This window comes from Cyprinodon variegatus, unplaced genomic scaffold, assembly GCF_000732505.1.
Source record: "Cyprinodon variegatus isolate N-32 unplaced genomic scaffold, C_variegatus-1.0 Scaffold185, whole genome shotgun sequence".
NCBI classification, from domain to species: domain Eukaryota; kingdom Metazoa; phylum Chordata; class Actinopteri; order Cyprinodontiformes; family Cyprinodontidae; genus Cyprinodon; species Cyprinodon variegatus.
In genome coordinates, this window is record NW_015150638.1 from 1,025,941 (window position 1) to 1,053,352 (window position 27,412).

General features: G+C 37.3%; 1 protein-coding gene across 4 annotated transcripts in view; it reads right to left on the reverse strand.

The window, feature by feature from the left end:
• LOC107087498 (copine-5-like) overlaps window positions 1-27,412 on the reverse strand; it is a 95,754-nt gene that overhangs the window by 28,269 nt on the left and 40,073 nt on the right. For 2 of the 4 annotated variants that reach the window (XM_015379091.1, XM_015379092.1), the window contains 8 exons: window positions 22,458-22,521; window positions 14,130-14,233; window positions 13,033-13,137; window positions 7,863-7,943; window positions 6,118-6,159; window positions 5,654-5,729; window positions 2,933-2,986; window positions 2,384-2,445 (listed from right to left, as the gene is read on the reverse strand). In XM_015379091.1, coding sequence (XP_015234577.1) covers window positions 2,384-2,445; window positions 2,933-2,986; window positions 5,654-5,729; window positions 6,118-6,159; window positions 7,863-7,943; window positions 13,033-13,137; window positions 14,130-14,233; window positions 22,458-22,521 — 588 coding nt within the window. The remainder of the gene's footprint in view (window positions 1-2,383; window positions 2,446-2,932; window positions 2,987-5,653; window positions 5,730-6,117; window positions 6,160-7,862; window positions 7,944-13,032; window positions 13,138-14,129; window positions 14,234-22,457; window positions 22,522-27,412) is intronic. The other 2 variants (XM_015379094.1, XM_015379093.1) reach the window with 1 other exon arrangement.

Below are 27,412 nucleotides of genomic sequence, written 5' to 3' on the forward strand. Positions count from 1 at the left end.
TATATATGCTCTCCCTCTGCTCTCACTCTTTGTTGGTTCCTTGTCTTTGCTGTCCTCCCATGCTGTTGTCCATGTTCCTCGTCTCTCCCTGGCTCCACGAGTTTGGTTTTCCCCAGATGTCTTCTCAGTTCTGGTTTGCCTTTCATTATTAGTTGGATTTTTGGATTCCTGCCTTTGTTTACTGTTTTGCTCCATTAAAACTCCCAGAAATCTCCTCAGCCTCTGCCTCTGCATTTGGGTCCTCCAAACCACAACTAAACCCTGACATATGCAGGCTTGCATATATTTGGAGCTTCATGCAGCTCTGTTAATAGAGTACAGTATGCCACCTACTGAGGTGAACAACCATTTATAATGCTCCCTTGCGCTTGTAGGATGTCTTTCAGCACCTTTATGGTGCAATACTTTCAGATTGAGAGGTTTGAAGGGATGTTTAGTGTTGTTAAGTATGCTTTTGGAAATTCCTTCTGAGGTGTCAACAATTTACAAAAATGGGATTTGAGTAACCTGCATTTGGGCACACATTAGTTGTTTCCCAGAGGCTTAAACTAATGACTCCTCAATCTTTAATCCCCAAGCTAAATAATAAGGTTACAGTTAATGTGAAAATTATTTGATACGAGTTTTGACCGCATTGATTTGCATCAGTTATCAGGGTGATGCTTGTTTACAGGGAAGACTGAGTTTGTCAGCTGTTGTAAGTAACAAAAATAGTAAGTAAAAAAACTGCAACCTTTCATAAATTGATGGGTTTAAATATAAAATAATTTGGCAATTACCAGGTTCTAAACATGTTTAATTCTTTTCTTAAGCATATAAAGCCATTCCCCACAGACCCCCCAACATACCATTTATTAAACAATGATAAGGATATGATGCTTGTAAAAAATCTAAAGAATTTTAAGGGGGTGAATTTTTTTCACCACTGCAGATCATGCGTAACAAAACAGCAGCCTAAGTCAACATAGAAACAGAAAAAATGAAAAAAGCCCTGGCTTCAGCAAAGTGGGTGTAAAATCAGTAACATAAAAATCACCTACAGTGTAAGTCATTACAAAAATTCTGCTTTTCACAATTTTCAAGCTGATTTCTACCCCCTTAATTTTCCTCAAACTTAATTTTGTAACATTGGGTTTATACGTAGTACTGTACTGTAAAATCTGCAGACCAACATTCAGATTATATGTAGGTAACATATGCAAAGGGGCTATGGCATAAATATCAAAGGTTTATGGCTATAAATATGGAAAAAAATCCAATTTATTTTGATCTTACTCCGACTTGCAGAGTCTTGAACACTCAGGTAAACTGCCCTCCGTTCATAACTAACAAACCAAAGCTTTTAACAGGGTGGCTTGTCCTCCGTAGGAATATGATATTAAGCGATATCTATCTTTCCCACAGTACCCACTTAAAAATCCTGTCAGCTTATTGCTTAGGATGATGGATTGCTGTAACGATAATGAATAAATTTACTCACTTGAGCCACATTGGATTGAAAGTTTCCTAACAAATCTATTTTTTCCTAATTTAGACCTTGTAGAATAGTAAAACTGAGATGGAAAAGGAAAAGGGGTTGTGGAAGATGGTGGGAGGATGGTCTAGGGAAGTTTTCCTGTAGTTCAGGGTGGCTTTCCATATAAGCAGAACAAGCCTAAAACAACCCAAGAATTGTTGAAAAAAGAAGGTAATTAGAGATAAAGAGGAGGCTTTAAGAATTTGATGTGAGGAAGCAATGATTGACAAGTTTTTACACTGAGAGATGTGATTAGAGTGAATTACATTTTAGACATTTTTTCCTAAATTTCATGATTTCATGACTCCTTCCATCTAAATGAACACATTTAAATAAATCACACTGTAATTAGGAGCCAAATGCAAAATCATTAAATGTTTTTGCGCCATGTCTTTTTTTGCCACACTGGTTACATTTGATCACTGCTGCACTTTAAGAAATGGAAATGTCATGAGAGCTGTACAAAACAAAATGACAAAAGTTGTCTAAGTCTTAAATTAGCCCACATTCTACCTATTTGACATAATTTTGTATTGAATCATATATAATTAAATTTGGATCAAACTTGATTCTTTGCTAACGAACATAAATTGGAGCAGTTAGCATTATACATTTCCTAAGGTGACATTTTTTGTGCTGCTTTTGCTGAACTGAGCAATTCCGTTAAAATGGCAAATTTGATGTTTTAGTAGAATTGCATTCAATGTGGGGTTTTGTGTCATTTAAAACAAACCCACTTACCCTTCTGATCTAATATTAACTCATTTCAGTTTTCTTTTCTTTATTAAAAATAAATAGGATTTTTCTTTAGGATTAAATTTATATAAAACAAATATGACAGCTACACACAAAGATGATAACACTCACCCTCCTTTAATGTAGTCCAAGAAGGTGTGCTCAGACTCTACATTGAATGACAATAAGGAAACCTGGCAAAATTAAAAAAACAAACAGAACATCTTATGCAGAGTAATTTAATACAATAAAATCTTCATTAACACTGACCTCTAAGCTAACCGCATACAAAATTACTTAACCATACAGAATGTCCATGGAGCATATTAGTTTTACAATCACTGAACATGAGCATGGCTGATCAGCATGATGGATATAGCTAATCACAGATTTTAATTATAGAGCCAAAGCATTGAGCAAGGGCACTATTAAAAACATATCATTTATAAACATTCAATCATTACTTTATTAAAAGAACAAGGAGGAAACTTAAAGGTGTTTTGAGCCAGTTAGAAAGTATTTGACTTGTAGGATCTAAAAGCTGGGACCAGCAAGAGAACAATAAAGAGGTGTTGAACTGTTCTTTTAAATCTGCTTGGTGGAATCCTACCACATTGAATACAGAGGGGAATGTGATATCAGTGTGGGGGAATGAAATCTTATCTATGATATTAGCCTCACCGTGCCGGAGTTGATGTATCTCTTCTTCTTTAGTTTCTTCTTTGGATTCACCACCTTGATAAAGGCAGGGCAAGAACAAAGGATAATGACATGAATGTAAACCTGAAACACAATTCTGCACATCCACCTTTGCGGGAGCAATAAAAACATCTTTGTCCTCCTATTCCTTGTCTGTAAGGTTAATGGTGCATAGGGAATGAATCCAATATCTACAGTAGGTGAGAAGGATGTACCATTGATCATGCCTCGCAGCAAGACACGGATTATTCAGTAGGATTTTCTATAACCACCTACTCTGTATCCTGCATGTGTCCTTGGGGACAAGGAATACTTTTCAACCCCAGTAATAAAACAAAATGATAACTACATTCAGAATTAATTACACTTTGCAAGTCCACAGGCATGCTGTGATGTGTAAAAAAATGGTCAAACCAGGTGATAAGAACAGCGAGCAGAGAAAGCACAGTCTCTTGCTCTTAATGAAAGTTGCCCATAGAGCTTACAGCCAAAAACATGTAAATGAGAGACCAAGGTCAAATATGTCTGCTGCTCAATCTACGTGTGCACAAACATAAAGCACTGGCCTAAAGGAAGCTTCTAGTCTCTTTTGTATGGTTTCTAAAAATACCTTTTGCCACAAAGATGATGCCTCATTGCACTTTGGCCATTACTGACCAAGCTCAGGTTCTGTCAAAAAACATGCCTTTTAACTAGCTTACATTATACTTCTATTAACCAGCCTGGGTAGTTAATGCGCATAAGCTTTGTGTAAGTGAGGTTGAGTATGAAGAAGGCTGAACATTGTAACTTGTTATAGATTCAATGCCCTTTATGATCTGTGTTTTTTGTTGTGTTTTTTTGTAGACAGCCTAAAAGTACTTATGCTCTCTTTATCACCCTCTTGGTTAAGAGCAGCTTCAAGACATTAAGTGTTTCATTTCGTAATTATGTAGAGGCAACCTTTTGATAACAGGCATTCAATATTCCTTCCTGTGTCATGTCAGTCCTCTAAAAGGAGGAGCACTCCAAGACCTTTGTGCCTTTACTTTTTTTAACCAAACCCTTTTTTGTACCTGTCGTTTTTCATGTTATATCCTTTGACCACATCTATAGATGGTTAAAGCAAAATCAAACACCACACTTCATTATGAATACACCACCTTCACGGTTAAACATGGTGGTAACATCAAATAGTGAAGATGCTTTTCTTTAATTGTGGCAAAAAAGGTAGTCATCGTTAGTGGTAAGATGGATGATACAGAACTACAGGACACATCTGGATAATAACCTGACAGTTGCTGAAAAGCACTTGAGACTGGGGCAGAGGTTCACCTTCCAACAGAATAATAATAATACTAAACATCACAATACTAAACACATAACCAGAGCTACAATTGCATGTTTTTTTTCATGATTCAGAACAGAGGACCCCATATTCAAGGAAAGACAGGCAGTGGTATTATATTTTTTAAAATAAACGGGTCTGTGATAACAGTTGCTAAGATGTCTGAGGTAGGAAACTCTGGTTTAGAGTTCAGTCCATGCCCAGAAAACAAGGTAGGATGCAGCCGCTGGGCTGCCAACAAGATGCGGCCGCTTAGAGTGTCCCAGAGGCTGCAGACCGGGAGAACAAGCAGGAGTCCGAGCCAGGTCAGGGAAACAGATCAGAACAGGAACACGCAGGCTCAGAGGTTCAGGAATCCAAAAACAGTTCAGGCCAACCGTGCAGGCGGGAACAGGCAGGCTCAGGGATTCAGAGGCAGAATGGGTCAGGATCAGGTATTCAGAAACACTAAGGTAACGCTGGCCACCTCTCCTCACTGGCTTGAGAGAACGAGAATAACCTGGCCCAGATGACTGGGAGCAAGCAGCTTAAATAGAGGCAGGAGCAGGTGGATTAGATGAGCAGTAATGAGAAACCAGGCAGAATTGGACAGGTGAATGAAATGAGTAATTAAGCCAGTCATCAGTGCAAAGATCATGACAGGTTTGGATTATACTACGTGTTAGAATGGCCATTTAGAGTCCAGAACAAAATACAATGGATAATCTATAAAAAGACTTGAAACTTACCTGTTACAGATTATTTTAATCCAAAGTGACTGCTAATTTGCACAAAATTTTGCAATATCTTACATATCTTATTTCAAGATATGTAAATTTAATAGACATAATCAAAAAGAAACTGAAGAATGAAATTATTCATCTGGCTTTAAAAACTCAAATGACATAGAGTTTAAAGAACAAACTATACTGTATACTTAAATTATACTATGTAGATTTTTTTTTTCAAAAAGTACCTCTTGGAGCAAAAGGCATGCTTTGTTTTGAGGCCAAAATATATTTCTTAAAGTTTCTTTTGTGCCAAGAAGAACAATTACCATAATATCAGGTTAGACATAGTGTAGTAGTTACCATGCAATCTAGTTTCAGCCACAGTTGGCTTTGTATGTTTATTATTTCATGAGATATAGAGGGTGAATGCAGAAACGTGTTTTGCTGGGGAAAAAAATGAGTCATTATCTTTTTAAAGTTAAAAATAAGTAGTTCACGTTTTCTTTGTGACCTGAATTCTATGTTCAAGCTGCTTAAACAAAGGAACACCATGACATACCTAACAATACTCAAGAGGAAGCCTTTAACCACATTGACTAATTATAAGAACTTTTCTATTCCTTAAGGGTTGAAATGTATAGAAAACTGTAATTTTTCTCCACTCACCTCATACACGTTTAATTGGCTTTGGCCTCTGCATAGCTCTTTGTAGCTTGTGGTGAATTCACCAATGAAATCATGACTGGTAAAAGAAAAAAATGAAAAGTATGTCATGAGGAGAATAAATGTAGCAGAAGCATTTACAGCATTACTATTAAAACACAACATTTCTTATCACTAACTAATTTAAAGACAGATTTGGCAAAAATTCTTCTATTTATTAGAATAATTTAGGTTTCATGCTTTCCCAGCTATGATGGCAAAATTTTAATAACATGCTAGAACAGACAATGTAGGGAGTGTAAAATATGAGCATATTGTACAAAAACCCCAAATAAGATTACCTTTATACGAATTGTTAATTTATTAAAGCAAGATTTAACAAAAAAGCATAGAAACCAGACACATAAGAGGTCCATTTGTTATCAACTTTTTTATAACCATAATAGAGCATGTTTAAGGATCATTACCTTCCATCTCTGTCCCAGTCATACACCTCCACTTTGATTGTCCTGTCAAAGACACAAAACCAGAGCTCATGTGGGTTAATTTTCCAAATGAAATAGAAAAGTCATAAAGACCCATTATAAGATATTTTAGAGGGTTAGTGGGTAAAATAAGTCACTGAAATCATTCTTTGCATGTTATCTTCTAATAATTATCTAATAACCAAGGCATACCCTTTTATCTTTATGGGGCACTCTTTGTGTGGTATTTGTGTCGCCTTTGATGAACACATAATTCTAAATGTATGTATATTTGCATAAAAAGTGTAAAATCAACAGTTTTCTGCTGCCTAAAGACATAACAAGGATCATCCAAAACTCTGGGAAGAACCTTTTCATGTGGAATGAGTCCACCCAAGAGTGTAGACATATCTTGGCTAATTAAATCACATATTAGTTAAAAGTATTAGTTTCATTTCACATAGCATTGGATGAAATAAAGTAATAGTGTTACAGGAACATTGCTGTGATGGTTAATTTGCAGATGCTCTCACAATAGTGGACTCTGCAGTATGCAAGCTTTTTTTTTTCATGGAGCTTGGCTCACGTTGTGTTCAGACTGTGGGATGCTGGGAAATGCAATTTTTAAAAGAAAATAACTGCCGCTAAAAGTAAGCAGAAAAAAATAGAATCAAGGCCAAAATATAATATAGGATTTTTGTATATTTTGAAGAAAAAAAAAACATTTGATATGGTAGCTTTTTACATATTTTGACTTTTCAACTATCTAAATTTCATTGGTTTTCTGAAGTGTGCAAAGTGTTTGACATCCTGCCTGACCCATGGATGGATTTTATTCTTTTTACACTGTTAAAACAGCTTAATTTTTCTCTCACACACCAGATTCGGACAGCTTTTACTTACTTGCCTCAATGTTGTATCTACCTTTGACTCTGATGAAGATGGTGAAAAAACTTTATTCTCTTTGAAGAGGAAAGTAGTTGAATAATTTATTTTGTAATTGTACAGTTCTTCAACTGTAATGCTCTTAATACAGCTAGAGTCTAATGGGCAATGTGCAGATAACCACAATTTTAGCCAAGGTAAATTCTGTATGAATATCTTAATGGAAATAAACCAGATTTAGATCTCATTTAGATTTTAGAACAATGTGTAGACTTGAGTTTTTTTTAGATTCAATATTAAAATCATATAATTTTTTTTTTTTTTTTTTTATCAAAGTAATATAGATATTGGCATATTTGCCAAAAGTGTGCATAAAACAAAATTATATTGAATACCAATGATATCTTATCAAAGTTCCTGTGATTGATTGGAAGGAAAAAGGAACTTATATACAGTCATTAATAAGTGAAAATATTATTGTAAAAATATTAATTTCAGTAACCCAATACTTTGAGGTATTGATCTACTAAAGTAGTGGATAGATAGAAGCCCGTGTAGATCTGATGGCCAGTACAAAGCTGATCTACCGACCATGAGGTTTGTGTCACAGATTTCAAGTGCAGTTTCTTTGTCTATATTTAGCACATTTGAAATTCAGGTGCAAACATGTGTGGCGAGAAGGCATATAGATGGAATGACAGTCAGGAGAGACAGAATGGTGTTTATTTATACCTGGACTTTCAGAAATAAAATAGTAGAAACATATTGTTTATCGAGGAATCACGTTTTTAGAAATGCAATACGGTATATTATATCATATCATCTTCTCTCCTGACTGCATCTTTTCCACTAAGCGATCATACCTGCTATCTGTGCCCAGTTCTGTTGCACATTGCGGCTGCCTTTGGGACGTGCATAATACATCCACACTGCTCTCCCAATCTCTGGTGACAGAAAGTAGCACATACAAAATTCTCATTTAAATAGGGCAGTCCGCAACACTTTGCACCTGTCATCAATTGTGCAATCTTAGTAATTCTCCTGCAATATGCCCACTAATGGCAAATGCAATGGTTTTATTAGGCAGGCAATTTAGTGCTCCTAAATCCAAAATGGAATCTTAGTGGATCACAGCCTACCGTATAATACAATTTAAAGATTAATTACACATAGACAGATGTTTTTTTAGACTGTTTTGTTAAATATGAACCATTTTCATCAACAGCTGATGAAAATGAAAAGTGTGTTATATCTGCTAAATGGTTAATATTGCCAATAATTTCTCTCAGCAACTGAAAGAACATTTCTATTTTGGACCTCTGGTCCTCAACATTTAAGCATACAAAGACCACCTTCTTGGGTGATAGCACTATGTGGCTATTTAAGTGATGTTACTACTGTGACCTTAAAGATGGGCTAGAAGGTAAAACTTTGCCTGCAGAAATTTGGAAAGGACAAAGCAATTAATGGCTTTTTGCAATAAAATTTTGCCCATATCCTACTCAGAGTAAACGGACAGAAAGTGACTTTTGTCAAGTTGCAGACCTCTAAAACATGAATAGATTACATGCCAGATCGGATCTGCTCCCTTCTAATGCACTGCTTGCCCACCACTTATTTTAGGTATAATTACAGCTTTCATATACAGTAGTATGGCTGTAGAATAAGATCTCGAGGTTCACTAATTGTGGCCCATCTATACATAGAGAAAATGAACCCTAAACCGTTTGAGAAAGCACCACCAAGACATTGGTTTCAAATATGTGGCATCTGATATACAGGTGGTCAAAAAGAGTTGATCAGCAAACATGTGTCCTTAGAGAAAAATATCATGATCAATAGAGGGGATAGGATGTAAAAGATAATAAGCTTGCTTTTTTGAACTGTTTTGTGCACATGCACAAAGATAGAAGTCTCATAAGCGAGGTTTATAACGAACCAACACAAAATATCACCTTCTGTTTGATTCTTATTAGCCTCCAAAATGCAAGTTTTCTGTCAAAAAAAACTCCACACCATAGAGCCAAACATATCCTTACCATGACAGGATGGAAGAAAAAAGAACAGACCTGCATGAATAAAGATCCCCAAATCTGTGGATATCCTAAATTGGCTTTTTTTCAAGGTATAGAAGGAAACATACAAAACACACCAGAAAACACACTAGTAAACAGAACAAAATTCCATTAAATTCCAGTGAATTTAAAACCTAACTGACTCTGAGGCAGATGTTGCTTCTTCCTAAAGACAAGCTGAGCAGCATAATGTTTGCAGTTCCGTGCAGGAAAGAATGTTCAGATCTCGGTATCAGAGCACCAAAACAACCTCCTCATTAACGTGCGTCTCAACACAGAACAAACTACCCTTGTCAATATACAGCTCTACAGGTACAACACAAATATAAAGGACACTTCTTTAAGGACCAAATGTTGATGTTTTGAGAAGTTATTACAGATCAGAGATATAATAAGGAAGCCATCTAAATAAGGCAAAAAAAAAACTCTTAACAGAATAAGACCACCTCAAATTTCAGCATTAGGCTCGATGCCGTCAGCTTTGAACCAATTCACACCTTCCTGGGTGTGATGACATCCTTTAATAAGAGGAGCTGACCATGTCACAGATAACACTCTTTTGTTAGGTGAGTCTAATCGACATTTTAGATCTGCACAACAGCAAATCACAAACAACCTTAAAAACTTGGAGCGTAAAGCTCCTGTCAGCGGAAAAAGAACATTTTTGATGTTGTAACCTTTACTGAAGTTTTAAGGATGACTGAAAATCTTTTCCAGTTGGTTTTCAAAAGGTATTTCAATTCTGACGAACATGCTTCAATGGAACATTTTAATTTGTAAAATAGGATTTTATTAGAATTAGTATTTTCTTTAATGTCATTACACTGTCACAAGTAAAGAGCAACGAAATAAACCCTCTGCATTTAACGTATCCTCTTGGGGAGTAGTGGGAGCTGTGTGGGGGTTATTGCCCCAAAGCAGGCATTAGCGTATCCCCCAGCTGGGATACAAAACCAGTCTTCCGCTTTGCAGGATGGATGACTTACCACTTGAGCTAGCCAAACACCAAAAAATAAAAATATTTTATTGATCTCACAATGGAGAAATCAAGTCTATGTTAACCCCTCCCCTTTGGGGATGCAGTGGGCTGCCACTCTGCAGCGCCCAGGGAGCAATCAGGGGTCAACTGTCTAGTAAAAGAGCCAGAGTGGCAGTGTGTGAGAGCGGGTTTCAAACTCACAACTTCAGGATTCGAAGCCCTATGCTCCAACTACTAGGCCACCACTCCCAGTAAGAGGATTTAGTAAGGGTAAATAATGTTTTCGTTTTCTTACTGAGCTAAAAGAAATGAAAAAGCTCCCATTAGCTGCTGTCAGCCATGTCTCATTGGGTCCAGAATGACAGAAGGGTACCATGTTATTTCTGACCTGGACTCATTCTGTCTGCACTGTTTACCAACTTCATAAACCTGTTAAATCCAAAAGATAAAATAAGACTATATATATATATGTTTTTTTTGTTTTTTTTTTACCATAAACAAATGAATGTATGCTCTAATCACTGTTAGAAAAAAAATATTCCAAAGTAAGATAAATCATATTTTTCTAAAGGTGTTGACTATTATAATAGAAAATAAACCTCCTTAGAACCTCCTTAGCTTCAGTTTTCATCCCCTATCAATTTCACTCTCATAATGCTTGCTGGATTAGAAAGAGAAATTCAACCTCCTGATCACTAATGTAGCCAAGTGATTAGAGTTTTATCAGATTAATACAACACAGAAAGATGATTGCAGAGAGCAGAGCCTGCTTCTCCTCCTTATCATTGAAATCTTGTCATTATCTCCATCTGCATTTTTTACTTTTAAGGTTTAAGAGATATTTGCTGGTTACTATTATATAATGTCTTCCAAATGTACTTATAAGCCTTTTACATAGCATGTTTTATCACATTAAAACCTCAAACTGAAATCGATTTTGTTGGTACACCTCATGATAGACCAGCACAAAAAAATATGTAACCGTTTTTGCAAATAAAAAATATTTAAACTGTAGCTTGTAATTGTATTTAATTCAACCCCTTTTACTCGAATACCTGTGAATGAAATTCAGGACAAATAGTTGACTTTTAGAAGTAAAATAAATAAATTAAAAGAGGTCAATTTCTAGAAAGAGATGGTATCTGAAGACCTTAGATTGGAGAGGAGAGCTAAGAGTACTGATAATTATGCAAATATTCCTGTCTCAGTTTTGAACATTTGTTGGCAGGACAGCTTTTTATTGTAAAGTCTAGGAATTTGGACTTTGTGGTCAAATTGCAAGAACGACGTCCTTCTTAAAGGAAACTGGTTTTGTTCACCAAAATTTTATCATGGGACGCAACAAAATGCTTAGAAATGGAAGGAGTTTATTACTGTACAACACAGTCCTGAAGGAAATCCTGTAAGAGGCTGCAAAGAAACTTGGATTGAGGTTCTCCTTCCAGAAGGAGAAAAGCCCAGAACTTACAACCAGTTTATGCTTATCTGAGAAACCTTTCATTTTATCTTCCTACTGGCTCACTAACAGCATATTATATTTTAAGCAGAACTTTTCAATGGTGCTGACTAAAACACAGAAAAAAAAACCAGCACATCAAGCTATTATCAACCTACATCAAGCCATCAATTGTTTTTTTGATGAAAGTGAGTATGCTGCTGTGTTCTTTTTTTCTGGCCTATAAAGCCTAAAACTAAAACCAGACATTTTTCATGCATCTTCTTCATCTGTCTGACCCAATTAGTTTCCCTGGGCAGGTGAGCAGAGACGGAATTGAAAAAGTGAAACTTCGTTGACACCTGGTGTGGTGAAGAGGGCAAGGTTTAACATTTTCCTCTTCACTCTCATGAATATCTGCATCTACACACTTTCATACTTTGACACACGTACACAGACAAACCCCCGTACTGACACACAATGTCAGGCTCATCTGTTTATTCCAACCCACTGTCAACATCTATAGGACAAGTGCAGCCACTCATCCTCACTATCTTTGTTTATCCTCTTATTTCTTATTTTCCTGTCAAAACTCCTACAGCCTTGCAAGATAGTTTGCTGTGAAAGAAGCAGATAAGACAGAAGGTGACACTAACAATAAGAAAAGTGAAATGCTGAAACGCTTGTGGGTGACTGAATAAGCAGATGGTTGACGTAGTGTTGGATAAAGAGTGGCCTTTCATAATGAAAACAGAGGGAAGAAAATTGATTCTCCTTGAATTTAATGCAATCTCCCTTTATTCAATAATTCCAGAGAAAAATCAGTCTGAGAATTTCCTGCCCATGTGTATTCACCTGCTGATTCCATCATTACCCCATTCACACCTTAAAATAGAAAACAAAATAACATTTTTCTATTTTCTTAAATGAAAAGTTGACCTTAATCTTAAATCATGCAGCTGAGAACAAGAGGTGCTGATTTCTGTGGAGTGGACTGTATGTGTGATTTGTTGCAGGTAACATCAAGCAAAAAACCTTGGAAACCAGTTGGAATGTGGTGATCAGGTTTCGCTCAATTGTTATGAAAATCACTGGCTCACTGATGATTTTAAGCTCATGGAGTCCAATCCTTCTGCAAACATCCAATTAACTGATTTTCTGTCCTTCTGTCTTAAATAGAGCCTAGTCCAAGGACAGGCTAGTCTTAATCAGATCATTTGATTTTGAGCCCATATAAACAATACATTTGGATAATTACTATTTTTTCACCCTGACCTCATTTCAGGTGGATCAAGATATTTTGCACATATAACCAAAACTGATAATAAGAACATAAGTGTTTTTGTTTACAACCAGCTCATAACTGACAGGCCTGATTGAAGATAAAATCAGATGCCCTAAGTCACTGGCCATTCTCCTAGGGTCTCTTAATGATTCAGATCACAACAATGTAATGGTTGGGTTTGTTTAAAACATTAGTTTTTAGGTTTACTTTAAGTATCTGTGTTCACTGAAAGTTAACTTTTCAAGACCTGTCAACTTACCTGTTATAATCCCCATTGCAAAGTGCTCTGACAGGGATGGAAAATGGCTCCCACACAGGGTTCAGGGTGTTCTTCACCACCTCGGTCTTGTGACAGATTGTGAAGCTGGAGAGGAAAATAAACAGCAACTTCATAATCCAATAAATCAATCAGCCAATCGAGCAATCAATTAGATTATTTCAGTCTTTGTTTAAAGGCCACTTTAAACCCAGAGTGACCAAAATGATGTACAAGTTCATCCTGATGTTCTTGGTTTCCCTTTTGTCCTGAGCTTAGGGTATTAGAGTAACTGAGGACGGGGCCGCCATTGTCCAGGCTACTATTTGGTTTGGTCGCTCCGTCCTGTGCCCGCTCCCACCGGGGTTCCCGGACCAGCCCGGAGCTGATGGCTCGAGTCTGCTGCACTGTAGTCGACCAAAATCTCGGATTTTTTTTAAATTCCCCCCGGGCATTTATTTAGGTATGAAAAGTAGGACATGTCCGTGAAAAAGGATAACAATCAATTTGATGTTTTAGTGAGTACTTGTTGCTATGATGCGTCTTTGCTCAGCAGCTTATTGTAAAGCTCATTGTAAACCAACCAATCAGCGCACAGCTAATCTGATCTAAACATCTAAATATTCATGAGCATACCATAAAAGTAAGAAAACCTGTCGTTTCATTCTAGGGATTATAACCAGGCTTGCATTAGGGCTCATAGAACAGCAAATATGCCATTTTCAGCCCAAACAATGTTACACACCCTATTCAGAGACCTTAAAGACCAGCACCAAATACCCTATATAATCATTCTATGACCCCTTTAAAGAAGACAGTTTGGGGGTAATGTGATCATTTTGATTGTTGGTTAGCAGCCATTTAGAGCAATTGCAGGGAACATAAAAGGCAGTTGTCCAACACATCATAAAGAAAGATGAAGCTGAGTTTTAAGAAGCATATATCTACAAAACCGTTTGAGTATGTATGTGTATGCAGCTGAGTTCAAAGTGGAACAATAATTCTTTTTACTCGATTCATTTTATTTTGAATCTTTATGCATTTCAACGTGGTTTTAATCCTCCCCCCACAGAGAAGCAGGAATCCAGATGCATACTCACGTGCCATCCTCGTTACTTCTATAGAAGACCATGAAGGGATCTGACTTTCCAAAGAAGTCCTTTTTATCCAATTTGTTGGCACAGAACTGCATGGTAGCATAATCCTACAAAGCAAAAACTACAGTTAAAGTAAAGGACATTGTAAATCCATTTTCCACTGTTTCCCTCCTGTTGTTTGTTTATACATGCTGTTTGCCAAGACATAAAAGCACTGAAGCACCAAATAACAGGCCAAGTGCTGACTGAATCCTAATAGGAGTGAAGCAGATCCAGCCACTGGGCTCTAATTTGTTAAAATCTACAAATGCATTCATTACCATTTGTTTTATCATGCCACTCTTTCATCAAAATACCTTTTGTATTCTGTATAATAAGAGTAACACAATGCGACACAATGCATAAGCATAAAAATTGATTCAAAAACATTATACATGTTGTAATAGGCTCGAGGCTGCATATGAGACTACAGCTTACAATTGACTAGAAAGGCTGGTATTATTGTAATTATACTCATTTAGGCACCAATTCAGTGTTCATTGCTGTATCAAGGACAGTATTGTTGCCTTCTAATGTGCTTAGTGTCCCAGTATTCTAAATATGTGCTTGCTTTACAGTAGATAGTGATAGACATTGGACATGCTGGACATTCAAATGTTTGCATCAAAAATCTTTACTAGAGATCACCAATGTCTGTCAGCTTTGTCAAAAAGTTCATGAGCTGCACATGCATGCTAACTATTTTATAGAGAAAGAGAGAAAGCAGTTACTTTGGTTTAGATTTGCTTTGGTCCCTAATGAATTAAAACATAAAAACATAATAAGGGAAAGTCATTTTGTCTAATATTAAAAGCAATCTGATAATTTGAATTATTTAAGTGTGACAAATAAGAAAAACCTGAAATCTTTAAGAGGGCAAATATTGTTTTCAAAGCACTATAGTTTCACTGTTTTAAAAACTTATCTTAAAATCAATTAACTTTTTGCTGATAATGTGATTTTCTTCAGATGTACCTGTATTCTTTAAGGCAGACAAGGACAAATTAAACAAAAACAAGTGTTTCTTGAATCAGGGGATGTAGAACCTATTTTTACCCTTCAAGTCTCCAGGCTTTTAGCTTTTTGAATTGCTTCTGTTTGATCTGAATCAGCAATGTGCTGAGCACGGCCTCTATTGATTGCTTTGACCCACATCAGTGTGGCACGGCCCATCTGCGGTCGACCTCACACTAACCCCTATCACATCCCTATGCAGTTGGTACAGACACAACGCAGACCTGTTCTGTAGAGGCGCCTGGAGAGACAGAAGTGAATTTCCATGCAGCAAAAAAATAAATAAAAAAAAGAAAAAGAAAAACATTTAGGTGTATAAAGTCTGCTAAAAATGCTGAAAATCAGCCTACTTTGTAATCTTGTTATTATTTTGCAGTAATAGTATTGGCTTTTTCAAATCAGCAAAGATGATGTCATAATAGAGCAGAGCTTATTAAAAAAGTCAGTGCTGTCAGCTAAATTGACTGTTGCACGTCTACTTTCATTTCCTTGCATCATTTCCAATTATTTCCGTCATTTTTAAGCAGCTGACAAAAAAGATGTGGGGGGGGTGATAGAAAAAAAATCTTCCAACCAAGTGCAGATTAACAAACTTAAAAGAAATCCAGTGGGAATTTTAAACCTAAACTATTTTAAACTTCCCTTGGTGGATTTCTTACAAGAATGCCTTATTTTTCATATTCCCATTTGGTCTATTTAAAAAAAAAATAAAATACATAGCAAAATAGTTTGTTTGGGTCAGTTACCAAAGCCCCTTGGAGCCATCCTAAACCTTCCCTGCTACAACCCTGATGCAACGTTTACTATCAAACTATCATGGCAACAGCACGCTGTAAGCCCTCATTAGGCACAAATAACACATATCCACTTTGGTGCTTCTGAGCTGTGTTCCCTCATTAAGTGAGGAAAAAGCAGAACATTCATTTGAGCCAGTGAGGTTCAGCAGAAGCAGCAGGGAATACTGAGTGCAGTCTGCATGCTTTTCTCTTCTTTATCCAGATACAACGGCACTGGATAAGTGGCAGAGTGATGCATGCTGTCAGTTTCCCAAAGTGTGGCTCTTCTTCTAGACAGCCACAAAGCAAATCATACAAAAAACCTGAATACATGTTACATAAGCTTCAATGGCATCTTTATGAAAAAGGAGTATAGTGAATCACCGGGTGAATCGTTTGCCAAAGGATTATATGGACATTAATGCAGCTCTTTTCTATGTTTCACACATCAATGCATTCATTCTGTTTGCATTTGTCCATATTGAATGTAAGAAAGAGAAGAAGGATTTATTGAATCGTGCATATGAGTTTGGTAAATGAAAAGAAAGAAAAGAACATACAGAGCTGAATTTGACGCATTAAAGACAGTTCAATAGAAATTTTGAAATATTTGCATGGGAATAATGCCTGACATAATTATAACAATCATTCATAAATTATAGTTTGCTTCAGTAGAATATAGTAGGCTGATTCATGTTTTTTATCTTTCACAATTTTCTTGCTGATGATTTTCTTCATTCATAGGAAACTCATAGTGATATACTCAATGAAAAGCTTTGCATACTGCAGTGCTTTGCAAATATTTATATCCCTTCATCATTCTAGATAGCTATTTTCTGAAGTGCTATACATTGTAATAAATTCATGGGTTATATTTATTACTATCCGCCTAATAAGTCTCCTTAATTTAAGGCACAATCCAACTGTTAAATAGGTAATTGTCACGGTCATGGTTGTTTTAAGTTTTTGTTGAGTTTTCAGTTTCATGTTGATTAATGTTTTATTTTGTTTTCTAGTTTTATTGGTTTAATTCCTATTTTGTGTTTTTTTCTGGATGTATTTGAGTTCTTAGTTTTTTCTTTGTTGTCCTCTGTTGCCCTCTTGTGTTGGTCCCGTTTTCCCTAGCTCCTTTCTAGACGCTTCTGTTAACACCTGCTCCCAATTAGCTCGTTACTCCAGTCTTTTTTCAGTCAGCCATAAATACTCTCCCTGTGCAGTTCCTCAGTCCTGGTTCCTCATCTTTCCCCATCTTTCCCTGGCTCCTAGTGTATGTCTTCCCTGATGTCTCCATGGTTCTGGTTTGTCTTGCATTTTTAAGTTATTTTTGGATTCCTGCCTCTGTTACCTGTGAACACTCTATTAAAACTACAAGAACTAACCTCAAAACATCCATCAAATCCTGACAGTAACTGTTAGGGTGTCTGGGGTTTTGTTGTGTTTCTCTGGTGTGAGGAAGATTCCTGTTGCAGAGAAGATCTTTGCTGGTGACTTGACCAACCCCTGTTGCTGCACACCTGAGATCAATCTTTTTAATCAAGATGACTAGCATTCATATAAGGTCCTTAGATTTTTTAAACCAGTTTTTATTCGTATACATTGATGATATTCTGATTTTTTTCCAGGATGTTATCCGAACATAAGATCCACATGCATCAAGTTCTCCAATGCCTCGAGAGAACCAACTCTTTGTCAAAGCAGAAAAATATGAGTTTCATGCCACATCAGTTACCTTTTTAGGAAACATTCTCAAGAGCAGGTATAGGTTTGATTAACTGATCAGAGAAGGTTCATTTTCAGTTTGCCTACTCCATCAACTCACAAATAGATACGTTTTTCATAGGATTTTTCAACTTCTACGACATATTCACTGAAAACTACAGTCAAACTGCTCAACCACTCACTAGCCTTACAACTTCCAAACTGCTTTTCATTTGGTTACCTGGAGCTGAAAAGTGTTTTTGAGAGCTCAAGAAATCGTGTGCCACTTCTTCTATTCTGATTCAGCCAGATCCAGAGAAACAGTATGTCCTTGAAGTTGATGCCTCTGTTCTAGGGGTGGGGCTAAGTCCTATCACAAATGATAGTAAACAACTGTGCATTCATTTCCTTTGTCTCAAGCAAAACGAAACTATGATGTGGCCGATATAGAGTTGTTGTGATACAAACACTGCTGGAACACATGATTACAGTCTGACCACCTCATGACTGTGATCATGCCCCTTTAAGAAAAATAACTGATGGCCAAATGAATAGTACAGGCCCGTTTGAGGCAAACGTGAGCAGACCCTGTGACTGGAGTGCTGGTTGCTCCTTCTAGAAAGATGCAACAAGCTGAAATGTTAATGATGCAAACAGACCAAACCCCCAGATGTCATGTCTATGAGACGAACCAGCTGCTAGAGAACTGTGATGCAAGCAAAGTTAGCCCTCCGTCATGCCGCTTTAAACCCGGCGCATGGAACTGAATGCTCTCTTGATCCCTTGTCTGTCAGCCTGGAAGGGGAGAAGCTGCCTTTACGTGATGTCCTTCGAAGTCCTTTGAAGTCAGTTCACATGTGAATTGGTCTTTCTTCTCCTGACATTCAGACCTTCTGAATGCAGTGTACCCATCGCGATTCCTGCTGGCTGTGAAGCAGTAGAGAAAACTGGAGTTTTCACCCTGTGTCGACCAAACTATCCTGCTGCTGCCATGGACACACGGGACCAACCCCTCTGCGAGGAGCCAGCCCTGCAGTGCACCAAATAAAGCTAATGCCTTCATTAGGGACACTCCTGAAATCGCTGTAAGTTATCAAATCGATTAAAGCCCATCAAATACCCTTGTTGTTGGTATCAGACTGACTCAAATCTCCCCAAGAGCTGACCGAGATTAGGAGATGGACTGGTTAGTGGACTGGATCGGAGCAGAACCATACGCAGCGCTTTAGTTTGGGCAAGTGTAGACACTTAGGTTTTGCATGTGATTTTTGAGACTCTTGATTTTAAAGCTTATGGTTCATATAAAAACAGTTCTATAAAGAACACGGGTTTCATGAAGTGCGTGTGTGAGAATGAGCGTGAATGGATTATTTATTTCATTTTTCTTTTCTTTCTCTCTTTTGTCCTGAACTTAACGTGCTAAAGGTGAACTGATATTATTGTGAGGACTTTTTGAGGCATCATTGTGCTCCATTTTACAAGTTTTATGACCCATTGTGCTCCACAACCCTATTAACTCCACCTTCTTTGACCATGTGATAGAAGCGGCCATTTTGTGGTTTTGTGACTCTTTATCTCAGCAAAACTCCACCCCCTTACGCCGGGCATACACTGTGTGATTTTTTCAATCGTTGCAAGCAGCTACAGCTCACACTGTATGAAGAACCCTGTGGTTACAGCGAGAGTTCACAGCTTTCGATGTATGTTCTAACACCGTGCAGCACGACTCTGATGCAATCTACCTGCTCAAACTATATGTCTAAAAACCACTTCGGACTTAGCTCCGCAGTGAGATGGTGCTCCTCGGACTCGTCTATCTGGAAGCCAAACCAGTAGAAGAGGAATTTGAAGCTCACTAGAGTGAAATGTGCTGCCTTGGCAATCACTTGCACAGTTCTGACTGCAGTGTTTTCGTCTGAGAGGAAGAAGAGTCCTTGTTTGCACATGTTGACTGAGCGATTTGCCCACGACGGTCGACTGAAAATCAAACATGTTTGATTTTCTCCCGACCTCACAATTCCTGATCGGGAGGTAGTTGTGAGAGGCTGTTCACCCCTCGTTACCCCCTGACACTGCACGACGCAAGATCAGGCTGAAAGTCGCACGAAAATTCTCGCACGACTGGAAAGACTCACTATGGAGGATCTCTACCATATTTAAAAATGAATACAGAAATAAATAAATGGTCAATAAATAAATAATTATACAATAATTGCCCCCAAAAATACAACAAACAAATAAATGTTGGTAGAAATTAAATTATACAGTGAGACATAAATGTATATATCTCTTAATTAAATTCTTTATTCCTTCACCTTTGTAATGATTACCTTATTTATTTATGTGCATGTTATAATATTTTTGTATGTTTTATTCTTCCTTTGTATTTTTTTTACCCTATTTATTTCTTCAATGCTATTTAGTTCTGTGTGTCGTTTTTACATTTTTGTATGCATTTCTGCCTCATTATGCAAATCTGCCCATTGGTTGGTTGGCGTTTTACTGCATAAAATGTACTTCTTTGGGGGTCAAGACTGCTCTCAGTTCAGGTTTTCACCCCCAAACTAACAGTCAATCTGAATGCATTGACAAGGAGCTTGAGGCATCCCTCCACTGCCTCTGTTCTTCACACGCACATCATGGAGTACTCAGTTTCCTGTGGTCGAATAAGCACATAATTGTCACACTTCCTCTGCTATTGGTCTGTCTCCATTTGAGTTTTCTCTATGATACCAACCTCACCTGTTTCTATCTCAAAAAGTTTGGCTATCAACTCGTGACATTAACCTAAAGGCTTTTAATCACAAACTCTCTCCCAGATTCATTGGTCTATTTGAAATCCAGGCAGTGCTCAGTCTCTGCAAATTGTCTCAAGGTGCTTGATCATTTAAAGATTCATCCTGTTGTACACCTTTCTATGGTCAAACCTGTCCCTAGTCAAAAACTGGAACTACCTCATGAGTGTATTTTAAGTTACACAAGATTTTTTATATACAAACCCAGGGCTGAATTACATGAAAAGTGATTCTTAAAATTTCAAAACTATCAGAAAGATATTGAGCTGATTTTGCAAAGAGGGATTGGTACAAATTTACGATCCAACCAGAAAGTTAAAATAACTTCCTGCAGTTCTCTGCTTTCAAATACTTCTTACTCTTTGTAAATAAAATGTTAAAATTCACTGGTTCTCCCTGTGATTCTGCATGTGGGCCAAAAACCTACAAACCAACATGACAGTAACAATATTTCATAATATGTTAAATCATTATTGTGCTTCTTTATATTCTTTATATCCTTTCTTTACTGCCTAATTGATTTTAGGGTCTACTTGAATTTAGAGGTGGGATATGCAAAGAGGTTTTGTTAATAACCAGGTGGAGCTGCAGTGAAATCACAAGGAAGACATGAAAAACTAACAACAGCTGCTCATTATTTATATGTGCCACAGATAAGGGCAGCCAGAAGGAAGTTTTTGATCCATATTGCCCTGTCTAACCATACTTGGCAAATACATCACAAAATACTTGAGGCAATCCTGCAGAACTTCCCCTGTTGATTCCCACTCTGCTCGTCTCAATTTTATTTAAACATGAGTGACAGCTAAAACAACACCTCAGCTGTCTATGCTTACTGGTCAAAATCAGATTACTCAATAAACACTGTCTCGGTGGATGGAAGGTATTCTAAACAATGATTCACGCATCTGGGACATTACTGATAGCAGCGTTGTCACATCTGCTTTTGTCTTGTGTTCTAAATATATTTTTTCAAGCTCCAAATATAATCCCAGGTCTGGAGTGACACATCTTCCTAATTGACAAGAAACAGTCATTTATACTGGTGATAATGATTTGCATTTATATGACTTAATCATTTCCTGAAGTGGTGCTTTGCACTGATGTTGCTAACCACTATGGTCACAGATGCAATGCACCTGATGACTCACAGCAGTCCTTCAAAGAGTATGAGTGCCGACACATAAGTCCAATAGTGCAGAAATCAGTAATGGCTATCATGCCTGGTTCATTATCAGGATTAATCCTATCTGTCTCTGCTCTAACGACAGACTATTTAAAACAAAATTTAAAAAGATATCCAGGTCAGGTAAAGCTGCTGTCAAACTAGATGCAAGCACCCAGGGAATTAACACAGCTTTGAACCCTCAGAACATTACATGCTATGTGATGCAATAAAACAAGACACTTAGCGGGTTACTGTACAACCTCAGAGGGAGGTCCAAAAGTGCTGCCTAGAATATCTTGCTACTGTCTAATGCTCTACTGGCAGCACTATAATGCTGTTATTTACTATCCTTATTTTGCAGTGTGGAGAAAAAGCCAATGAACATTACTGGACACAGGCTATTAATGCAGACTCATGGATTACTACACCGCACAGTAGATACACACAGAGTAAATGCCCGATTTAGTGTTTGGAATAAAGACCCTCTCATTAAACAACAATTCATGCTTGTCGGATGCTCACTACAGTAGGTACACAATTTCCAAATGACAAACGCATTTGCTTGACAACATGGTGTATAACCTGCTCATTTAATGAGGACATTTATGGTACAATGCATCTCTCTGATGGCAGGAATATAAAACATCCCAAGCCACAAAGGCAAGCATGTGGGCTTTGCTAAACATGCATTTGCACTATTTTATGTGTCATATTAAATCCTGGAGTGAATTTGTTTAGGTGGAAAGATAAAAAAAAATAAAAATGATTTAATTAAACACTGATATAACATTTTGTCTCCAAGAAATTAGAAAGTAAACTGGTCAAAACTTTTTGGACTTACTCTGCAGTTTCCCAGCTCTTCAGCTGATAGGATAATGGTTCCACATGTCTTCCCAGGTATGCCCCTGTGGGAAAAAATGGATCATTTAAACTTTCATTAAAAGCAGCATCAGCTCGCCACTGCTTACACATACATTTTTACAGCCTGCCTGTAGGAGGCTTTTAATTGTCTTTGCTGTGCCTTGAGTTGCCCAAAGTTTCCAACCAATTCTCCAAAGTATAATTTCACATTAACTTATATTAATAAACAAGTTTTACTATTCTGCTTCTGCTTCTTTTTTTGGAAAAAATAGGGGTAATTTTAAAGAAAACAATAAAGGTTCTGAGAGAAAGAAATACTAAGCTACTCTTATCAGTGGTGACACCAAGTTGGTTATTTTAGGGCTTGCAATGGTTGAATGTGTCTATTTCCAATATAAAAATCATAAAATTTAACATTCCCCCCAAAATGCGTTTTCATCCATCAAATTAATTTGCTGTTTGGTTATAAATACAGTGACTATATCAATCAAATACACTCCATCTCTCTTGACTTCTAGTTTCCTTTTGGGGGGTTGTGGGTTGTTTTTTTATGACTACATGTCATATTTCAACCCTCACTGTAGCTGTAAAGAATATGGGAAGTGGATTGAATTGAAAGCAGAACAAACTGGAATTTATGAAACATACAGTAGCTCTCCAGCTTCTGACATCCTGTCATCTTTTTTAGAATACAGAGGGAAATTACATGCAAGTCCTGCTGTGGCCTTAGCTGGAGTCCAATCGTTAAAAGGTCAAACCTGCTGCTGATCCTCATCAAGCTGTGACAGCTGATGGGCCTGTCACTTAATGCTGGATTGTAGCCGTCTGAACCAGAAGCAGTTTGTCATTACATTAACAGAGATTTGCATTATTAACTAAGTCGATCACAAGCACAATTATGCTCTTTAGAATAGGTTATTCAGTTTGACTATTAGGACATTTAGAGCGCTTTCCTTCTTCATATTTCCCTGTGCCACTAATGTTGCCATTATTGTCAAATTTAAGCTGTTTCCAATGAGCTCTCTTAAATATATCCAGTCCTGTAACACACCCAGTAAAATGCACCCTTCGAGTAAGTATATAGCCCCTTTGGTGTCACGTTTGATCAATACTTAAAAATAGAATCTGTTTTCAAACGATTCAGCTGTAAGTGCATAACCTTTAAATAGGAAATATGTAAAATAAAGCAGCTATATTTGGAGGGAATATAAGTGTCATGCTCTATCTTTAAAGCCTTAGGGAGTATCCTCTTAAGGTGAATTAACAGTTGTTAAATTATTGATGCTTCACTTCCTCCACCATTCGCTGTGCAGTTTGATTGCACCTCAAAGACCCAATAAATGCTCAACGATAAACCTGGAAGATGCAGAAAACGGCCGAAGACTACTAATCTCCTGGAGATGTCAGGAATAGTGGGCACTCCCATTAAACTGGAAATTGAAATCAAGTCCTCGTTCCAGAACCAGCTTGAGATGGGCCATCTCAGCTGCTGATAAGTGAGCAGGTACCAAAAGGCCAATGGTCTTTTAAATTAGTCATGCATTATTGAACACAGCATTTTCTCTTCTGCTTTCTTGTTAAAATGTGACGAGCAACCACACACTGAGTGCATAGAGAGTTCTTATTTGCTAACGTATGTGATGCACATGACTCCCTTTCACAGGTTTTGTCCTGAAATTTGACATTCGGTGAGCTCTTGTATAAATAGACCTCGTTCTTTCTGCCCTCATTCACTGACAAATCTGCAGTGAGGAAATGATGCTGATGAAACAGTTTGAAATGCAATGAGGTGGTCTTACTTTCTGTGCATGAATGAGGGGTACAGAGTGAATGCTAAGTGTATATGAAGACTGGTTGAATTACATCTTAGCATTTGAAGGCTTATTTCTATCTAGTTATGAAACAGGAGACTACACCTATATCATAGAGTTGGGAAAAATAGAATTCCCAAAAAGAGAAAACTTGAAAGCTAATTTGTACAGATAAGAAAAAAGGCAACACTTTTGAATCTATGTAAGAACATTTTGTTTGGATGTTCAATCTCCTGTTGTGAAAGACATTTGTGAAATACTGGTCTCAGTTTGGGTTGCTCAGGGGCACCTAACAGTGGGTAGCACTGCCGCCTTGCAGCAAGAAGGTTCCGGGTTTGATTCCCGGCCCGGGGTCTTTCTGCATGGAGTTTTCATGTTCCCCCTGAGCATGCGTGGGTTCTGTCCAGATACTCCGGCTTCCTCCCACGGTCCAAGAACTTGACTGTTAGATTAATTGGTTTCTCTAAATTTGCCTTAGGTGTGAGTGTGTGCGTGAATTGTCGTTTGTCTCTGTTTTGCCCTGCGATGTACTGGAGACCTGTCTAGGGTGTACCCCGCCTTTTGCCTGTAGACTGCTGGAGATAGGCACCAGCACCCCTCGCAACCCCGCTTGGGATAAGTGTGACAGAAAAGGGATGGATGAGTGGATGGATGGATAGTATCATTTATAAATGACCTCATATCCTGAAATGGCAAAACAGTAAACCATCAATAGCATCATATATAATAATGATGACCAAAGCAAAGTTCTGACACAAAATTTTTGTTTGTTGCAGAGTTTACCATTTAAACAAATGAGAACCTTTAGACGGGGGTTTTATGTTTTCCCATCCAAACAAGGCAATTATGTAGGGGAGAGGAGCAGAATTCCATATGCTGAGCAATAATTAACACCATTTACAATGCTGCATAATTAATAAAGTCATTTTTCAAGCTTCTGTTTGCACCTAACAGATTCTATGCCAGACGGTCCTGGTCAACCCAGTGTGAACCCTAACATGCACAATGTTTATTGGTTTTGACTAAAGACCTCAGCGGAGAGCAGCCTTATGTCTGCTATTACCTTTTTCAACAGAAATCTAAAACGTCAAGTTGAAGACAAACAGTAGAAGACAGACATGAAACAGACTTTGTGGAAAAGCATTGTCCTTTATCAAGAAAACAAGTGACAAGAAGAACAGCTGCATACTTTTTCACTTAATTTTGAAGCAGAAAGGTAACTGTAGCCCTACTGACAGAATATCTGTTTGATGATTGAAATCAAGACAGATCAAGCCACATGTTTCAATAATTTTAGTTGCTTGGCAAACATTTTCAAGTTTGTTGTCTGAAGAAGCCTGACAATCTCTTTTTATGAGGAGACAGGACTGTGTTGAAGCAAAAACATATCCAAAGGTGCATGAAACTAGACCTCAAGGACTGGAATTACTGTTATTTACAAAGTCTCTGTTCTCCATTCCCTGTTGGCATGGGAGTGAGATAGATGGAAGCTGGTGAGTTTAAAGTCCAAAGAGGGAAAAGGAAGCCATTGATGATGCATCTCACACTGGGTCATTAGGATGAGGAATGGTCTTGATATTTAACAACCCAGAAACGTGTGACGCATACAAGAGTGAGAGTAGATCATAGCCCTCTGCAAGATGAGCAAGAGTTCAACAAAAAGAAAATGATTCCTTCATGCTGTGGCTGTTGCTGGGCTTGTGTCTTTATGCTTGTCTGCAAAGTGAAATAACAGCTAAAAGTATTATTCTGTAATTTTGTACTCAGGTGGAGATAAACCTATTAGAAAAAATATTGTTTTGTGCAGAGCAATTGCGCTAGGAAATAATAGAAGATAATTATCTGATTGTTTCCTTTTCCCAAAGGAAATTAGCAATTGTTCTGGGCAGTGAATTCAAAAATGTGTCTGGATGAAAAAAGGAGTCGAACATCTCCTCGCTTAATGTTTTCAAAAGTTTTTTACTCTAATGTATATTCATATTTACATTAATGTTACAGATTATCAAACACATTCTAATATCAGACAAAAATAACATACCTACATGAATATTGCTTTCAGAGGATGTTTTCATTCATTAAGCAAAAACTTGACTTCCCAGGTTTAAGTTCCAAACTGATGGCTTGACATTTCTCCTTTAGGATTTAGAAGAATTCACAATTCCATCAATTATGGAAAGTCTTTAAGTTTTAAAGCAACAAAACAAAACCGGTGCATCACATTCCCATCGCCATGCTTGACTGTTTCTCTTGTTGTGTTTTTTTTCCCCAAGAAGTTTTATTTGTTTTCAAACCAGATATGATAGTAAACATCACTTTCAAAAAGGTTCCAATTTAAAGAAAATATTTCAGTCCTCTTAGAATGACTTTCATAGGGCTGCCAACCCTGTAAAGGTCTACCACTATTACATGTTTTCTCCTCTTTTGGGTAATGACCCATATTGTCCACCAGAAGCCATAAAAATTTTGTTATAACCTTTTCCAAACTAATGGATGTCAAAGAATTTACAGGTCATCACTTTTTCTTTGGCAGTTATTTTTTTGGAAATTTTTATCATGCTGTCAGACAGGTTCTACTTAATTTAATTCTATAATTAATAGCTTATGCAGTGATCAAGCCAGGATGTGACTAATCAAAATAAACAGGTAGAATTTGGACAAGCATAGACCATTTTTCTTTAACCTTTATTAATAGAAATAATTTACATAATAAATTTCTGTTTAATCACGTTATTTTTGAGGACATGAAATACCTTAGTATGTAATTGTTTTGATTTGATTTAGAAAGCAACTAAAAGGGGACCGCAGGCAGATGATTATATTGTGCCACTGTAAATTTTTGCAGCAGTGGGAAGAACATACCTGAGCAGAATTAAAGAAGGCTGCCTAAATTCTATATGGGCTTAAATGGGATTAGGCTACTAATCCCCCCCGATCTACATACCTTGATAAGCATCCATAATCCCTCACCTCAGCAGGATTTAAAAAAGATGATGAAAAGTGCAATGACTAATTCTAAATCACACCAGAGAATACGTAGGGTGGTTTGTAAAGAGGAAAAGAGCGCTGCTTCACTCTGGTAATACAAGATGAGCTTCTGTTTGTGTTTCAGCGAGGTAGCCACCGG